Source organism: Lampris incognitus, chromosome 14 (genome assembly GCF_029633865.1).
Source record: "Lampris incognitus isolate fLamInc1 chromosome 14, fLamInc1.hap2, whole genome shotgun sequence".
NCBI lineage: Eukaryota > Metazoa > Chordata > Actinopteri > Lampriformes > Lampridae > Lampris > Lampris incognitus.
In genome coordinates, this window is record NC_079224.1 from 25,112,481 (window position 1) to 25,131,598 (window position 19,118).

Below are 19,118 nucleotides of genomic sequence, written 5' to 3' on the forward strand. Positions count from 1 at the left end.
CTTCTAATTTTGAGGAGTACCCCCAAAATGCACGTCACTGCAGTTTGCTTTGTTTCGACAGTTTGAAAGTTAAGGGAACTGCAGTAAGAGGAATGTTAAAACTTAAAATACAAAGAGCAGAAAGGGGATTGTCTTGCAGTGTGTTGGTCTGAGGGCTTCAGGGTAATCTTGTACTGTTGGGGTGGTTTTGATTCAGGCCTGGGGGTCATGTCCTCTGACTCTCTCAGCAGAGATCCTCTACATTCTCCTTTCTGTGTGTTTGTTTGTGGGTGTTCATGTGTGCACACTTATGAGCATGTGTGCGTGTGTAGGTGTGTGTGTGTGTGTGTGTGTGTGTGTACACGCTGCCCCACACAGCTCGCTCTCTTTGCTCTTTGACTCCAATGGCCATATAAGGCAGCCAGCACCATGGTAACCACAGGGCTTGAATAGCAGTGTCAAATCCCTGAGTGCACACACACACACACACACACACACACAGGCACGCACGCACACACACACACACACAGATAGCCCCCTCCCCCTCAACACAGACACACACACACACACATTCCCTCCCTCTTTTGCTCCCCCTTGCTCGCTTCTCTCTCTTACACACAGAGATTGTGAAAAACAGAGAAGAGAGAGGTAGAGGAAACACAAAGAAGAGAGAGAGAGAGAGGGAGAGAGAGAGCGAGAGAGAAAGAGCAAACATTGTGTGGTGGCTCTGGAAAACCAGTCTAGGGCTGCTTTTTTTTTTTTTTTTTTAGAAAAAAGAAATCTTAATTCAATTTGTGGGCTGAGGAACCAGAGAGAGGGGAAGAGAAGCACACCCCCACCACCCCATTCGTCTGAGCTACAGGGAAAGGCTACACACACACACACACCCAGACACACGGAAGAAAGAGGGGCTAGGCCGCTAGTCATTAGTTCTCGGTGGTCAAGCAATGACAAAAGGCTAGGGTGAGAATCCTGCGTGACTGCATGGAGAGTAGCTACGGGAACTACGACGGGCTGAATGGACCGAGGGCTCTACGCTCCCCTGCTCTCACTACATTTCAATTTTTGAGAAGGAAGGAATCTAAGCATCACAGAGGATACAGCTACAGCCAAGCACTCTTGCTTGCAACAGCAAGCACAGAAGAGAGCACTTCCTCATGCTGAGGGTCTATTTCAAGAGAGACACTGAAGGAGAGATAGTGTGAGAGACACGAACAGAGAGAGAGAGAGAGAGGGAGAGAGAGAGAAGGGTGGTAGAAGCTGTGTTGTATTTTGAAAGACGGCGCAGGCAGTCCACGTAAGCCTGCTGCTGCAGCTGGCGTGCCTTGAAGAAACCCACGACCACAAGAAAGTGATCTGTGTGGCCATCAAGTTGTTTTGCTTGCGATGATCTGAAATAGCTTTTTCTTTCCTGCGGCTCAGAATGTCGCTGATGATCAGAGGGCTGCAGGAGAACGGGAGATCTCTGTCTGCTGAGTGTCTGCTCCCGGTCTTGCCGGATGGAAAGAAGATCTAGAGAGAAAAAGGATTAGTTATTTTCCAGCACGCCTTTCGTATGAGGGCAGCCATAGGCACAGTGCATGAATGTCCCCTCTGAGGTAAGGCATGACATAATTTTGAGAATTAGGTCCACAAGAATGCCACGGGGAAATGAGACGTACACTGTCATAGAGTGATTTCTTGTACTGAAAATGACTGTTAAGAGCATGCCAGAAAATCTGCGTAATGGGTACTTTAAGAGGATGGTCACAGGCTCTCTAGACATGTGCTAAAGGCGAGCTAAACCGAGGTCTTTTTCGGCCATTACTGTTGCTACAGAGATGGAGCTGGGAGCATTTGTGAGCAAGAGAGAGAGAATGAGAGAGAGCAAGAGGGAGAGAGAAGAAAAGCATGTGTGTCTGTACAGCAGAACATTTTCACCTCATATCATTTGCAAGCACTTGCAAATTGACTGTCTTTGCTCTTTTGGAGAATGTGTGTCTGACTCATTGTTTCCTGTCAAAGGTTCAACTGGACGGGCGGTAGCAGGCTTCTCTGTAAAGGCGCAACGTCTCACGGATCGGGCCAAAGAAGAGGAGAAAATACACAGTTCTTAACAAAGGTTACAAGGAGACAAAGAAGAAAAGAAAGGACATTTCAATCCACAGCCATGCCAAACAAAAAAAGTTACCAGACTGAGACTGTTTCCAGGTCATAGTTGAGTGGGAGGAGACTGAGAAGCTCCCCTTGTTTTTCCTGCCAAACACTCTCTACCGGACTTCTTTAAACCCGGTTTTGACGCTCGCTGATATTTTCCTGATTAAACAGAAGACTTTTCTTATTCTTTTTTTTTTTGCAAGCAGTGGTTAAGAGGAGGGAAAATTGCACAAAAAACGACCAAGCAAACTAAATAACCAAATGAGAAAAAAGACAACCAGAAAATCCTGAATTCCTCCAGAAGAGAGGAGGCTCACAGACTGGACTTTTCCTGTTTATGGAACTTTGACAGCAACCACAACCTTGGCTGTGGGTCCATTTTCTTTAATAGCGGTTTGGTGACCAAGAAATGGCCATGGTGAGTGGGGGCTGGGGAGATCCCAATGGGGGAACCAATGGTTTAGGGGACAAGGGCTACCTGCGGGGGGAGGAAGACGATGGCTCGCCCCAGGCTGGGGGCAGTGACATGGAGGCCGGGGACGATGACAAGGCCTGCGTGGTGGACTGTGTGGTGTGTGGTGACAAGTCCAGCGGGAAGCATTACGGTGTGTTCACCTGTGAAGGATGTAAGAGTTTCTTCAAGAGGAGCATCAGACGCAATCTCAACTACACCTGCAGGTGAGAGGTATCATGAGTAATGATTGGTTAATTGGATTTTCAAAATGACCGAAATTTGAAAATGCTTATCGCTGTTGCCTGTGGGTGAAATAACAAATGAGTACACATATTAAAGGACACAATACATTATATATATTGAAGAGGTTAGTAATTTTAAAGCTAACATTCTGTCTGTTATCTACCATTAGAGTTGTTTAAATCTCTTACTGTCAATGCTTTGTTGTACATACATCAGTTTATTAATTTGTGTTTGTGTTTAGGTGAACAAGGAATCTCAGGACATATTAGATTCTCAGCTGTCCTCAGTTGTTCCATTATAATCGTTATGATTCTGCAAAGGAAATGGAAGTAAATTGCTTTAATGAGTTATACATTAAGACAATTTGACTCTGCAGAGTTGCCAAAATTGCCCACAGCAAATATTTAATGTGTGTTCGCATGTGTGTGTCAAACTCGTACTACACACACAGATCCACAAACATATTCATTACCATAATTACAATTACAGTTGTTTTTACATTGATTAATGTATTTTAATGCACTATTACGACTCTTCACATACAAACGTATTGAATTTTACCAGGACTTCAATTTACTTTCAGTGAATATATGCACAGTCATATGTGTTGCCTATTTTGTACTGGAACTGTTTTCCTGCAGCATGACCTACCACACACAGTGGTACCACAACAATAACCATTCTTTCATAAGGTGAAAACTATTGACTCTATGTCTTAACAAAAGATATATTTCTACAATTTAGATATCCAGTTTCATTAAAACATATATTATTTCACCACCTCTTCTGCAGTCATTATACATCAATAGTCATGAAATATCAGTGATTGCAATTTTGATGTTCAGGATCGCGTAAGGAAAAGCCTCTGTCAGGTTCCAGACACTTACATAATCTGTGAAATCAGCTTTACATACATTAAAATGTTTTTTTTTTAAATGGAAGAGGCTTACTTTGTTTCCAAACATGTTTATCACTGCTGCAGCTTTTCTGCCCTGCATTCAAGTTTGCCCAGAAGTAGCACTGGTTACACAACCATTCACTGATAATCAGAATAGCTTGGATGCTTCAAAACCAGAAAACTGCTTGAGGTGATGGCATATAATGCAGCCTGACAGGTGGAGTAGATCATAATGTTGCAGCTCTTACAGTAATGTGTAGCTAGTACAGTGAACTGAAACTGATATTTTAAAAGGAATTTTCTGAAGGGTAATGTTGGTGCTAAAGTAATTGTTTAACAAAAAGTCACGAAAAACAGTCCTGTAATGTATTTTTTGTATGTTTTTAGGTCAAACAGAGAGTGTCAGATAGACCAACACCATCGAAACCAGTGCCAGTATTGTCGCTTGAAGAAGTGTTTCCGTGTGGGCATGCGCAAAGAAGGTATTTATCTGTGCTGATCCATAACGCCATCCTTGGTATTTCTAGGTGAATTGCATAAGTGGCGATAAGCTTCTTTTCTCAGCATTGCATTTTCATAAAAATGGCTAATGGTCCCCTATTGAAGAACCTCAGAGTCCTCTCACTACATCCATGTCTTACCTTTACAAAAAAAAAAAAAAATTGCTGACAAACTGAATTTGCTTTTCATTATTGGCTTCACCACTAGATATGCGCCGAAGAAAAGCCACACTTTGTCATTTAGGCCCTATCATAGCTAAACTAGCCGTGCGTGTCTGCTCAATGCCACATACTAAAGTGGGTTAATCTAGTGCCTGTGTAAGAGACTATGTTGATGGAATACACTCCTGAGGAACCTGCGTCTCAGAGCCTATCTATCAACCTTAAGCCTCTAGTTATACCTGCAGAGACCCTTGGCCTTTTTGTCAGGATCACGTGCAATCCTACAGGGATTGCAGCATAGATGGAGCCAAAACTCTCCTCTGTGGCATTCAGATTGAAATTGCATACATGTGAATACATTTGTATGCTGACAGAGCCTATTTGAAGGAATTGAGTAGAATCACAATCTTCAGAGTATGATCCTTTTCCATTCCACAGTATTAGTTTTGTTGCAATCAGCTGCACCCCTCCCCCATTTGTAAACCCAGATAGGGTGAGTATACTTTTGCCATGGAAACTATAAATAACATCTCCCTGGTACATTGTTGATAGGGATTACCACTGTGATTGAATCTGGGGGTTTGGTTGGAATGTTAAACCTTAATGCATCCGAATGGTCTGTGAAATGGGTTTTAAGCAGTAATACTGTATATTGTAGCTACCACAGCATCTCCTCTCCAAGGCTGTGCTGTCCTGTTTTTAAGGGTGTTTACAGTAAAAAGCAATCCTCTGCATTTTCTTCACAAAAACTTTTATTATCATATAGCCTTGGAAGACTGTAATTCTTTTTAACAGTGGAGAATTAATCTTCCCTCCCTTTCTCTATCCACACCCTCTCCCCATGATTTATTCTTCTCTTCTTTTCTCTTCTACCCTTCTCCCTCTGCTTGTGTTTGTCTCCTGTCTGTCGGCTCCTTCTTCCTCCTCATCTTTCCACTCTTCATCCTTTCCTCTCCCCTCATGTCTCACTGTCGCATCTCATTTGTCTCCTCTCCCTCCACCTCTCCCCTTTGTCCCCCAACCCAACTTCAGCAGTCCAACGCGGGCGCATTCCACCCCAGCCCAGCCTCAGCCCGTCCATTACACCCATAGGTGGTGCCAGTGGGCTTGGCGGTGGTGAGTTCTACAGCAACAACAATAACAATGTAGGGAGTGGAGGAGGTCAGCCAGTGTCAGAACTCATCTCCCAGCTCCTGCGTGCTGAGCCCTACCCCAGCAGTCGCTTCGGCCACCAGTACAGCCAACAGAATGGTCCTGATAACGCCATGGGCATCGACAACATCTGTGAACTAGCAGCTCGACTCCTCTTCAGTACCATAGAGTGGGCCAGAAACATCCCTTACTTCCCAGAGCTGCCTGTGTCAGACCAGGTAAATAGGTCAAATTTAATTTGAACAATAAATCTCATTAAGTTTGAAGTAGGGCTGGGTGATATGAACAAAATCAAATACCATGATATTTTTGGACCAAATACCTTGATATTGATATTATGACGATATTGTGGGGATGACTATTGGTGCTTTCACAAAACATCTACACAATCAGATTTGTGATAAATAATCATCAGTATGCCTATATATTAACCAAGTGGGTAAAGGCAAATAATAGAACAGCTAGAACAGTCTGGTAAGTTTAGAAAATTACATCACTTTACTGTAATGCAGCCTTTAAAACCAGGAAAAGACAAAACTTATGCCATATCATGATATTACGATATCCAAAATCCCACATGATATTTAGTCTCATATCACGATATCTATATAATATTGGTATATTGCCCAGCCCTAGTTTGAAGGGACAGTAACGCGCTTTACTTGATGAATAAGTTCAAGAATAGCCAGTGTCCCCCTTGGTCCCTACTTATGATAGAAGACGTCTTATAGAAGACATCTTATTTTCATCAACATTAGAAATCATTCTGTTTAAAGCTGCGATGAGGCATTTTAGATTTTTTGCTGACTTTGGGCACCCCTGTGGACAACAGCAGTAGTGTTTTGTGGAAGAGTGACATCATTTTGCATGAGCATTGTCTCTTGTTGGTATGGCAATAAATTATTCAATCTTGTTGCAAAGATTCACATGAACCCTCTGTTAGCTTGCATATTTTAAAGAGAAGAATGAGCGATATAGTGGTGTTCTGGAAAAAAAAAGTTTGCAAGATATACAGCAGTGAGGTAATGTATCTCTAATTATGGGTATGTATCCTGTCTGTGCGCCGTAAACAATTTTGTCAGGTTTCATAGGGAATCTGATGTAAAGACAAGCATTTAGAATCATTATATAGCAGTATCTTATATTCTCACTGATGGTCTCATTTGATTATGTCGATCACATGGTGGCATCAAAATTAAATTGAGGCAAATAATCAGTGAAAAACTCTTTGTAGCAGCTTTAAAATAAACTTGATGATAGATCTTATTTTCATCAACTTTCCTTTTTTTTGGAACGATGCAGAAGAAATCTCCTTGATCATAACAACAGGCTGATTGCCGTATAAGCAATTGACCTAGTTAAAGCACCAAAGTTTTCACTAAATTTACTAACATGGTGCTGCACATCTCCGTAGGTGGCTCTACTGCGGCTGAGCTGGAGTGAACTGTTTATTCTTAATGCCGCCCAGTCAGCCCTGCCGCTCCACATGGCTCCCCTGTTGGCTGCAGCTGGGTTCCACTCCTCCCCTATGTCTGCGGAGCGTGTGGTGTCCTTTATGGACCACGTGAGGGTGTTCCAGGACCAGGTGGACAAGTTGATCCGGCTGCAGGTGGACTCAGCCGAGTACAGTTGTCTCAAGGCCGTTGCGCTCTTCTCACCAGGTAACTTTCAGGTATCCTTAGATGTGAGGAACTTTGGGAACCTGACTTCCAAGTTACACATTCACTAGCAAACTGAAATTTAGTCTCACACTTAGCTGTACCATCTGCAGATTTAAGATGGTGGTTGTGACCCCTACAAAAATATCCGTGAGTGCATCTAAAATGATATGGTGCTCTGAGACATTTAAGATTTTGCATTTTTTAATTAAGTAATTACTCACACCAGGCCGTGGTACATTGCGATTATATCAAAGGGTCATGGTTGAACAATCCGTTTCAGTTAATCAACCTATTTACAGGATGTAGCTTTGCAAGTTGTCCTTTTTTCTGGTTTAGCAATGTTGAATTTTTCCCAGAGATATGCCTTGTTAAATTCACCCCTCCATAATTAGGCTACTATGGAGGCTGGAGAGAACCTTGAATGTTTCCATTTTGTAGCAGTTAGTTAGTTTGTGAATGATTCTGTATTGTACAGGCATTACGATACAGCTATCAACCAATCATATTATCTGATTTGAGGTGCTGTTTTATCATCAAAATTAGAATCCTCATTGGTAGGAAAATTGGCAAAAATATTTTCTTCTGCACCTCCACTATCATTCACTGTTTTAGATTTCCTTGCATTCTATCTCTTGGTATCACCCATGTGTGTTTTCTTTTTTTAAAATTCTGCCTTCAAGTGCAATTAAAGCACGTATTTCCAATACCAGAAGTCAGAAATACAACTTCACTGGCATTCAAGTGCGTTGGTCGGAAATGTCGGGTAACCATAGCAACCCTGTATCAACGTAAATGAACCGTGTTACGGTCCCGTGTTGTCAAGAATATGGACATGTTGCTGCAGTTTGTAGGGGAGTCAGACGATGTGGGAGATGTGGGTAGGACAACTACAAAGAAGTGTAAAGTTGAAAAGGAGCAAGCAAAGTGCCTGCACTGCAAGGGAAACCATGACACGGGGTCAGCGCAGTGCCCAAAAACAATTAAGAGAAGGTGAATAAGATGAGAACAGATATGGGATTTTTGTATGCTGAAGCTGCTAAGAAAATGGAGAGAAATGATAAGATGGTGGAACTGCAAAAATATCCGCAGCAGAAAAGGAATGGAGCTGAGCAGAATATCTGCATGGACAAGAAAAGATTTTTGGCATTCACTGCCATGGTCATAAATTGCGCTGCTGAAATAAAGGGGAAGTCGGCTGAACCGTCACAGCCGGCACGCGAACACGGATATCCTGCACCGCGGGTGACAACGTTAACCAGTCGACCAAAGGGTTCGACCCGTTAGCCAAGGGCTAACACGTCTACTTATTCATGTACGTTACAATACATTTCAGTGGGTCAATCAATCAAGTTGCATTTTATATAGTGGCGTTAATGCAACATTTCCGATGCCAACCGCCGAAGAAATCGATGACGAAGTAGTAGTAGTCCCGTTTTCCGTAGCTAAGTTAGCTAATGTTAGTTAATCACCCAAATATTCAGCCAGTATAGCTAGCTAGTACGTTAGCGAACACTACAATAAGCCTATGTCATAGCCAATTTACACAAAAATTAAAAATTTTGAAACATTTCAACTTGCTTGCTTATTATAAGTGATAAAAATGAAATTCGGTGTAATAGAATAATGAAATACATTTTGTTACCGTCAACTGGAGGTGTCCCTTGCCACCGTCTCCAGCATTTTGCTGATATAAAACATCGCATCTCAGATACCTGGGTATCGTCAGTATTTCCCAATTTCGCACTGGTTATACGATGTTCCCAAAGAGCACTTAAAAACACTGTCATTAGAAGTAGGATTTTACGGATTCGTCATCGACAGATATGCAAGTAAACGATGCTTAATGGGGTGCCTCTGAATGGTTACAGATAGGGATGGGTATCGTTAGGATTTTATCGATACTACTACTCTTATCGGTACTGCTTATCAGTTCGGTACTTTATCGATACTCTTATCGGTTCTTTTTGATTATTATGCAAGAAAAAAAGACACTTAATTAAGAACAGAATCGACATTGCTTTATTATTCTATTATATAACTTTATATAAATATAAACAAATATTATTTATTCAGCAGCAACAGCAGCAGCAATGTTTTAAATGCGTCTGAATTATAGACTTTATAATCAACATTCAACAACAACAAATAAGATAAAAAATAAAAGTAGATAAAGATAAAGAAAAAATATATATATATTAAAAATAAATTTTTACAGCAAAAGGCTAATGGAAGTTCAAACAAACAAGAACCTAGAACATTATCCTAACAGTTCTTCTGCAGAAAAATCAACATATCTGCCTTCTCCGGCAGGAGTCGTGATCTCTCCTGACTTATAGTGTCCCCGGCTATTAGCCTAGCTAACTCCGTATCTATGGCTTATATATTTGTAGCTAAACAATTAGCTAAGCAATTATATTTTATTTATTAGTCTATTCGTAATAATTCGTTATTAGCCTAGCTAACTCCGTATCTATGGCTTATATATTTGTAGCTAAACAATTAGCTAAGCAATTATATTTTATTCATTAGTCTATTCGTAATAATTCGTTATTAGCCTAGCTAACTCCGTATCTATGGCTCATACGGCTTACCTGCAGTGGACGTGGATGGAACACTACGAGCAAAGCAGTGGAAAACTCAACATTTCTGCAGATTAATACCATGTTTCGACAAAAGATGTTTCGACAGATTGCTTGTATTGCCATCCTTACTGGCAAATGATTTGTTGCACTTGTGGCAACGAGCGTTGTCGTCATCGACTTTTGAAAAATATACCCAAACTTTTGAACGTTTAGTTCTCTCCGCCATGATGAGCACTTGAGCAGAGCTGTCTGTGCGCGTGTGTGTGGAGCACAGCATAGCCCCGCCCCTCGCGCAGTAAGAGAGAGAGACAGAGAGATGGAGAAAACGGCAAACAAGATTATGTTTGCGACGTTTAAATTCCTCGAAAAACACATTTGCCACAATATAAATCTCACTCCATGATTTCTCGAGTACCTACCGACTACCGATAGCAGAACCGAAAACGTCGGCTCTTAAAAATGCTCCAGTTTTTACTAATTTAGAACCGGTTCCCGTTTAGAACTGGGTTTCGGGGGGCATCCCTAGTTACAGAGCATACCACATGGTCGCAACCGTCACCGGTTTGAGCCCAGCCGGCGACCTTTGTTACATAACATGCAGTGTTGGGTGAACGAACTGAATGGAACACTTCCTGAAACGATTTGTTCATTTCTCAGTCAGTTCAGTTGACCTCAGTCAGTTATGAGCGAGCTGCAGGGATACACTCACTTACTGAGTGAGTGATTCATGTCATTCATTCGGAGGTGGCGCAAGACCATTAAAAGTTTTGCATAATAAACAGACATTTGCCATGAACAAAAAAATTCAGAGGTCAAGAGATTATCCTTCTTAACAATACTGCAATGGTGGTAGGAATTAGATTTGTTTATCCAGTACCTATACATTTTATGGAGTGGTTGCATTGTTATGTTGCTTGCCTGAGACAAAGTCAAGTCACACTTATTTGTATAGCCCAATATCACAAGTTGTGACAACATATGAGAGATGGGATAGTATAATAGTGTGTAAACAAAATTGCGGCATCTGTAGTCATTAGATTTCGAATAAATTAAAAATGAGTTAGGTTACGTTTAATAATCCCAGAATTTTTCACTTCTCACGACCTTTCGTAGTTTACAATGCGCGGTGAAACCTGCAATATGAAAAAAACGAGTGGCTGAGCCTGAGCCAGACGCTTTCACTGCAAGGGAAGGGTGCATGTTCAGAAATTCGTCCACTGAACGTGAGCCCTGAGTGATACAGTCGCCGAGTCTCTCAAACCCGTCCCTCCCTTACGTCTTGAGGTCTCGAAATAGTACCAAATATTTTATTTAATAATTAGGTGTCGCAAAAATATACATCCTGTACATAATATGGTAGGCCTTTGTTGTAGCAGCTTATTGTTTACAAACGGTATCTTTATCCAATCAAATTCTCAGCTCACTGGCTTATCCTTCACGAACAACCGTTCTCAGTTCACTAGTCAGTGAGCTGAACTGAATGTTTAGCTGTGTTTCACTTCAGTGAGAGGGACTACCCAGTCGAGCACTGAAGGATTCGGTGAACAAATCTTAACAAACCTGTGAATGTTCTCATTCATCCAGGTCATGGTTATCCAAAAGAATTGAATCAAGTGCAACTGGACTTGGCATATATCCGTGAAGACGTTTCGCCTCTCATCCAAGAGGCTTCATCAGTTCGTGCCTTTCTGACTAGACCAAGCTTGCTCTAGTCAGAAAGGCACGAACTGATGAATGAGAGGCAAAACGTCTTCACGGATATATACCAAGTCCAGTTGCACTTGATTCAATTCCTTTGGAAAATCTTAACAAATCGTTTTAATTAACTGATTCTAATGATTCAGTACAACGAAAAGAACTGCTTTGCCCATCGCTAGTTGCATGTCATACCCTTCTCTCTCTCATTTCCTGTCTGCCTCTTCACTGTCACTGTCTAATAAAGGTGAAAATAAAGTCAAAAAAATAATTTAAAAAAGAAAATGTTTGATCACCTTAAACGTGCTCAAATAAATCAGTCTACAGGTTTAGGTACCAGTTCTGCTCGGGTTACTAGATCAGGGTTGTTGGTTAGCTTGAGACGAGCTGACTTAAGCTCGGTTGAACCACTGCAAAAGTATTTATTTTACATAGTCAGTGTCAAGCGTCCAATCAGAGTATTATGTACAGTGCACCCGGAAAGTATTCACACCCCTTCACTTTCCCCACATGTTACAGTGGATTAAATTGTTAATGGATTAAATTACTTTTTTTCTCATCAATCTACATACAATACCCCATAATGACAAAGCAAAAAAGGTTTTGTAGAAATTCTTGCAAATTTATTAAAAATAAAAAACTGAAATATTGCATGTACATAAGTATTCACACCCTTTACTCAGTACTTGGTTGAGGCACCCTCGGCAGCGATTACAGCCTCAAGTGTTCTTGGGTATGAAGCTACAAGCTTGGCACACCTACTATATTTGGGGTATTTCTTCAATTCTTCTCTGCAGATCCTCTGGAGCTCTGTAAGTTTAGATGGGGAGCGTTGCTGCACAGCTATTTTCAGGTCCAGAGATGTTCAATGGGGTTCAAGTTTGGGCTCTGACTGGGCCACTCAAGGACATTCACAGACTTGTCCTGAAGCCACTCCTTCGTTGTCTTGGCTGTGTGCTTAGGGTCGTTGTCGTGTTGAAAGGTAAAACTTCGCCCCAGTCTGAGGTCCTGACCGCTCTAGAGCAGGTTTTTCATCAAGGATCTCTCTGTACTTTACTCCATTCATCTTTCCCTCGATCCTGACTAGTCTCCCAGTTTCTGCCGCTGAAGAACATCCCCACAGCATGATGCTGCCACCACCACCATGCTTCACTGTAGGGATGGTATTAGCAAGGTGATGAGAGGTGCCTGGTTTCTTCCAGACGTGACGTTTGGAATTCAGGCCAAAGAGTTCAATCTTGGTTTCATCAGACCAGAGAATCTTGTTTCTCATGGTCTGAGAGTCCTTTAGGTGCTTTCTGGCAAAGTCCAAGCGGGCTGTCATGTGCTTTTTACTGAGCAGAGGCTTCCATCTGGCCACTCTATCATAAAGGCCTGATTGGTGGAGTGCTGCAGAGATGGTTGTCCTTCTGGAAGGTTCTCCCATCTCCACAGAGGAACGCTGGAGCTCTGCCAGAGTGACCATCAGGTTCTTGATCGCCTCCCTGACAAAGGCCCTTCTCCCCCGATTGCTCAGTTTGGCTGGGCGGCCAGCTCTAGGAAGAGTCTTGGTGGATCCAAACTTCTTCCATTTACAAATGATGGAGACCACTGTGCTCTTCGGGACCTTCAAAACTGTAGACATTTCTTTTTACCCTTCCCCAGATCTGTGCCTCGATACAATCCTGTCTCGGAGGTCTACAGACAATTCCTTTGACTTCATGGCTTGGTTTCTGCTCTGACATGCACTGTCAACAGTGGGACCTTATATAGACAGGTGTGTGCCTTTCCGAATCATGTCCAATCAATTGAATTTACGACAGGTGGACTCCAATCAAGATGTAGAAACCTCTCAAGGATGATCAGTGAAAACAGGATGAACCTGAGCTCAATTTTGAGTGTCATAGCAAAGGGTGTGAATACTTATGTACATGCAATATTTCAGTTTTTTATTTTTAATAAATTTGCAAAAATTTCTACAAAACCTTTTTCACTTTATCATTATGGGGTATTGTGTGTAGATTGGTGAGAAAAAAAAGGAATTTAATCCATTTTGGAATAAGGCTGTAACATAACAAAATGTGGGGAAAGTGAAGGGGTGTGAATACTTTCCGGATGCACTGTAAATAAATATGTAATCGTAGCTACTCAGTTGAAAATATGCAGTCGATACTAGCCTACGTCTTTTTCCGGCTTGTTCCGTTTGTTTGTTTGTTTTTATGACTTTTTTTGGGGGGGGGGATTCCCCCCTCCTTTTTCTACCCAATAGTATTTGGCCAGTTACCCAGTTACCCCACTCTTCCAAGCTGTCTCGGTCGCTGCTCCACCTCCTCTGCCGATCCAGGGAGGGCTGCAGACTACCACATGCCTCGTCCGATACATGTGGAGTCACCAGCCGCTTCTTTTCACCTGACAGTGAGGAGTTTCGCCAGGAGGACGTAGCTTGTGGGAGGATCAGGCTATTCCCCGGGGCGCTAGTGCAGCGAGCAAGACACATACTCACACCCGGGATGCCTGACTTGTTCCGTTTGCCGCACCAATGGGTTATTCTCATATTACGTCACATATCACGTGACGGCACCACATTCGCCATGTTGGAGGACAACGGCACCCATCCATAGGATAATGCACTGCTCTCACTGCACGATGCTAAACGTTTTCTAAACAGTCAGAGTGGATAGAATTTGTTTCAAGGTTTGATTCATACAGAATAGCTATCGTGGTTCAATATTTTACAATGGTTAATTTCTGCGCCGTTTTTGGTTGTTCAAATCGAGCTGACAGAGAGCGGAACAAGTCCTGCTTTTGGTTTTCAAAGATAATCAACCATCAAGGAGAAGAGACTCGAAGATTGTCGGAGGAAAGAAGAAAATGGATATGGAGAATAAGTCGGGAAGATCTTACAGATGAAAAAACTAGTATCATGCAGAAGTTAATATACCTGCTTTTACAAAAGGGAAAAAGTAGCGTGGTCCTTTAGAAATTGAGGCAACAAGAAAAAATTGCATCTGTCGCATCCATGTGGAGTGTGTTATTGTGGCCTAGTACATAGAAAATTTATAATTTTACAAGGAATTTTACCAATAGACTACTTAAGTAATAAGGATAGTGCAGGTATAACAACAGTGGATAAAATTGCCTTGGTTTCTTGTGCATTGACAAATGTGTGTGACTCAGTAGTTCCTTCAGACTGATACAACTTTCAAGTTATATATTGTAGGTATAAAACTTATATAGGTATATATTGTATAAAATTATATATTGTACAAATTTTATAATAGTTTTTAAGAAACAAAAGCATTTAAAAATAAAGACACTTCAATTTTTAGACATTTTTCAATTGTGTGTCAATCATCAGCAGAGCTAAATCTTAGAATTACATGGTTTTGAATATAATTAGTACAAGAGGGAGAGAAACTGCTTTTGTTTTATAAATTTGTCAACATTTCGGCGTAACTACTAATAAGTGCGAGTTTTTCCATATATCTCTCCTTGGTTTTTCCATCTAAAGCTTGTACATAATTCTTGATCGAAGCCATCGCTGAACTGCATGAGATTGGCCTAACGGCCAAATTGTTTTTTGAAGAGTGGGTCACAACTGCGATGTTTTATTTCCGTAAGTTTGTCCGTTTTTCGCTTAAAATTTCGTTGTTGTAAACAGAGATCGACAATGAGAACTTCAGCGTAAACAGTGATTGCTACGGTCTAGCTGTCCTCCAACATGGCGGAGCTGTTCGTTGTCAATGAAAAAGTCAGTTGATTGAGAATAACCCATACTAGTGTAAACTACTAATAAGACACATTAGTCCCTAACTAACCTGTCTGACCCTTTAGCCGAGCGGTTAGTGATGTCGCCTTGTGGTGCAGTACAACCCGTATCGAATCCCGCACCGGGCAAGAAAATAACCGGATACATTGGTGGCAGCGGTGGGATCCGGAAGTGTGCCGAGCCTCAGAAGTCTCTTCGGAGCGCGGAATGACAAAGCACGAGGGCGCGCTTCCGGGGAGGGTGACGACTGTAAACTACTAATAAGACACATTAGTCCCTAACTAACGGGTCTGACCCTTTAGCCGAGCGGTTAGTGATGTCGCCTTGTGGCGCAGTACACCCCGTATCGAATCCCGCACCGGGCAAGAAAATAACCGGTTACACTAGCCTACTTCCGATTACAAATTCAAGACGATGATAACGTTTCATACCGTTTGCAGCAAATCATGTTTTTGTGTGTTACATATTACTCCTGCAATTTTATAAATGCAGTTTCTGTGGGATAATTGTGCGTGGGTGTGTAGAAGAAGTTGGACTTAATTCAAATTTGATTGCTTTCTATATACTGAAAGAAAGGTGTTCAGTTGGCCGGACATCTCAAGTGCTCTCTGTGCTGTAGCATCATCTTCTGGCATATTGGTGGAAATGCAATTATGTTAAAGGTTGTAGTTGGCGCTGTCATCGAAAATCAAGTGACACCATTGTGCATTAGTTTCGATTGTGGCTGCCAATCTTTTAAGTACTTTCTGTATGATAATGCGAGATCTCCTTTTGATTTCCTCATTAAATCTTAGAGGTGGTAGGAGTTTTTTTTAATATTCCTTTCAACACCATTGAATATTCTGATTTTTTCCAAGATCTTAAGTCTTTTTCTCTTTTGCTGATCACGACTGTTTATATAACCTGCCCACACTATTAAATAACTCTCCCTCCTCCTCCTCCTCAGACGCCTGCGGACTGTCAGACCCAGTCCATGTGGAGTCTCTGCAGGAGAAGGCCCAGGTGGCGCTGACAGAGTATGAAAGGATGCAGTACCCAAATCAGCCTCAGCGCTTTGGCCGACTGCTCCTGCGTCTGCCTGCTTTGCGCGCCGTTCCCGCCAATCTCATCTCACAGCTCTTCTTCATGCGTCTGGTGGGGAAGACACCCATCGAGACGCTGATCCGTGACATGCAGCTCTCCGGAAGCTCCATCAGTTGGCCCTATGTCCCAGGACAATAGCCCCAACTAGCGCGCCCCCTCTCCTCCACCACCCTACCCTCAGCCCCATCACCCCTTCACTTGTGGAAGAGGTCTCCATCTGGGATTAGTGATGACAGGGACCTACAGGAAACCTCTTGACTCATCACTATCCATCTGTGTGGTTCTAGTGCCCCGGTGCCAGCTGGCTGTCATATGTACTGTATTCTAACCGCTCCATTCTCTCTCATGAGCCTGTGCCAGACTGACCTGTCTTGTTGCCAGCCCAGAATCCTGATGCCAGATCTCGGGGCCAGAGGCCAGCTCCGTCCTGCTGGACCACGATATGGTCATGAGAGCCAGTCATGTTGCCACCCACATGCCATAGTGACTAAAGAGACCACCAATTACGTGCAGGGGGGCAGCACTGTCCTGCTATAAATACATACAGAGGACAGCACCATCCCATCACTTAAGGACACCAAAACCATTTTGACCCTTGCTGGCCTCATTCTCCCCATTTCTCAGTTTTTGTGATCTGGTAGCCATTTTGTATTGACATATTGGAGTAATACTCCTCATTGTCATCTTAGTTAACATTATCAGAGGCAGAAAACTGTGGTTGTGTGCTGTCACCTGTACAAGGCCCTGTGATGTCTGAAACAAATTTTCTCTCGAGGGCTTTGTTTAAGAAAACAATATATCAGTTGACGCTCCGTTCGACAGTTTCACAATTCAATGCTGAGTGAGAACAGAAATGAAACTTAACCACGGAAGATCACCAAAGCTTATCATTTCATCACAAGAGAAAAAGCAAAGAGAAACAGAAGAAAAGAATCCATGTCTGGATTTTGAATCATTTCCAGGGCTCTCTCACAACTGCTGTAGTTCCAACAATAAGAAGCCACCGTCACATGACAATGGACTAATACCTCACAAGACATCAGAAAGCTTTAGTCTGATATTTCCTGAATGCAAACCTCTGTAATTGTTGTTCACCACAAGCCGCCTTCTTTTTTGACAACTGCCTTGTTATTCAGTATGAATTTGGGACACTTATTAAATATGAAACAAGTCTTCACAAACATTCGTCTTGTATCTTTCGAAAGAGCCCCAAAATGTAATGTCCATTTGTACTTCAAAACAGTTTGTCTTTGACATGATGTTGGACAGACTGATGGTTTGGAAATGACTTTTCCTCAGTAGAGAGGTGGCAGGCAGGCATGTAAATAAATTCAAGTCATGGGGAAAGGGATTCCTCTCTAACAAACATTTACATGATTTAATAAAAAAGCCAAACAATTGTAGGTGGTGCTCAAGAAGCCAATTTTATCTGGAAATCTATCACACGTTTAATTACGACAACTATGTGGCAAAATAGCCCTTAAACATGAAATGTGTAAATATATATATATATATATATATATCGAGGCCAAGTTGTCCTTATGCATGTCAAATTGTTGTTTTTGATCTCTGACATTGTTTCGTCCTTTACACAATGTAAGTTGGAAATGGCTCCTTTTAAAATTTAATCATAGGTTCTATTGTTAGCTCTCTGTTTTTTTATGTTTGTTTCCCTTTTTTAAATGTTAATGTTACATGGAAATACCTCTGTCATGTTTTGAAAAGTCAAACACAAGTCTATCTCCATCGCAGAAGGGTTTATATTAAATGGCTAGAACAAGAGGCTACTTGGGAGGTGACACGATGCCGTCTTGTCAGCATCAAAACAGCTCCTCCCCACTATTGTGAAGTGATGCGAGACACTATTGTCACTATGGAGACACTATGTCACTATGGAGACACAATTGTCACTATGGAGACACATCATGTCAATATGGAGACACTTTGTCACTATGGAGACACGATTGTCATTATGGAGACACATCATGTCACTATGGAGACACTATTGTCATGGGTGGAACTTGGCAGATGACTGCACTTTGAGGTTACACAGTACCAAAACATCACACCACCCGTGATGGGTTCAAAGAGGATTGACCCAGTATGGCAGTCCACCAGGATTTACCTCATTATTGGTATTTCAAGAGGCTTTTTTTATTTTATTTTTTTTAAACAAGATAACTTTCAAAGAAATCTCCAAATCACCTCTGTATGATTGAGGATTCCAGTTATCGGTGTTAAATTTGACCATTCAAGACTTTTTCCATGAGTATGAGGATACAACACTGCCTCTTGAAATACCTTCCTGACCTTTTTGGAAGTTATTTGGATATTCATCTTTTACCCGTCAACTTCAACACAGTCACGTCATTGAAAGAAAAGACAAAAAGATAAATGTGTTATTAATGTTTTGCTATCTTTGTGTTACTAAGCTCCCTAGGTTTTGAGCTTTGTGTGTATGAAAGCATTATTAAAAGAACCAGAAGATGACAATTTGCGTTTTTACTTTTCAATCTGCCCTGATGACATTAGATTTGTGTGAAGAAGATGTTAAAGACACACCATGACATATGTGTAATACGACAACATCCAGGCCAGGGAGTTTGGACGAGTTTGGAAAGCCATAAAAATAGAGCAAAATTTTTCAAACTAGGAAGACTGTAATGAGTAATCATCACATCCATTATTTCTGTGTAAACATTCACATGGTCTGATTCTTAACCCAAACTACAATACCACATATTGTGATAAACATGGAATACATTACACATTTAAAATGTTTGAGAATTTCACATGGCGTGGATGGATTCTACGTAGAATATATC

General features: G+C 41.7%; 1 protein-coding gene across 3 annotated transcripts; it reads left to right on the top strand.

Moving 5' to 3' along the window:
• Window positions 1–622: 622 nt before the first annotated feature.
• Window positions 623–18,786, top strand: nr2f6a (nuclear receptor subfamily 2, group F, member 6a). 3 transcript variants are annotated; one of them, XM_056292654.1, is made up of 6 exons: window positions 623–1,577; window positions 1,984–2,793; window positions 4,098–4,192; window positions 5,408–5,742; window positions 6,939–7,185; window positions 16,157–18,786. In XM_056292654.1, exons 2-6 carry the CDS (start codon window positions 2,525–2,527, stop codon window positions 16,429–16,431), a joined length of 1,221 nt encoding a protein of 406 aa, XP_056148629.1. In that variant the 5' UTR covers window positions 623–1,577; window positions 1,984–2,524; the 3' UTR covers window positions 16,432–18,786. The 3 variants fall into 3 exon arrangements, with proteins under 3 accessions (XP_056148629.1, XP_056148627.1, XP_056148628.1); XM_056292652.1 differs by having other exon boundaries at window positions 624–1,577; window positions 5,405–5,742; XM_056292653.1 differs by lacking the exon at window positions 623–1,577 and having other exon boundaries at window positions 1,638–2,793; window positions 5,405–5,742.
• The last annotated feature ends 332 nt before the right edge of the window (window positions 18,787–19,118 follow it).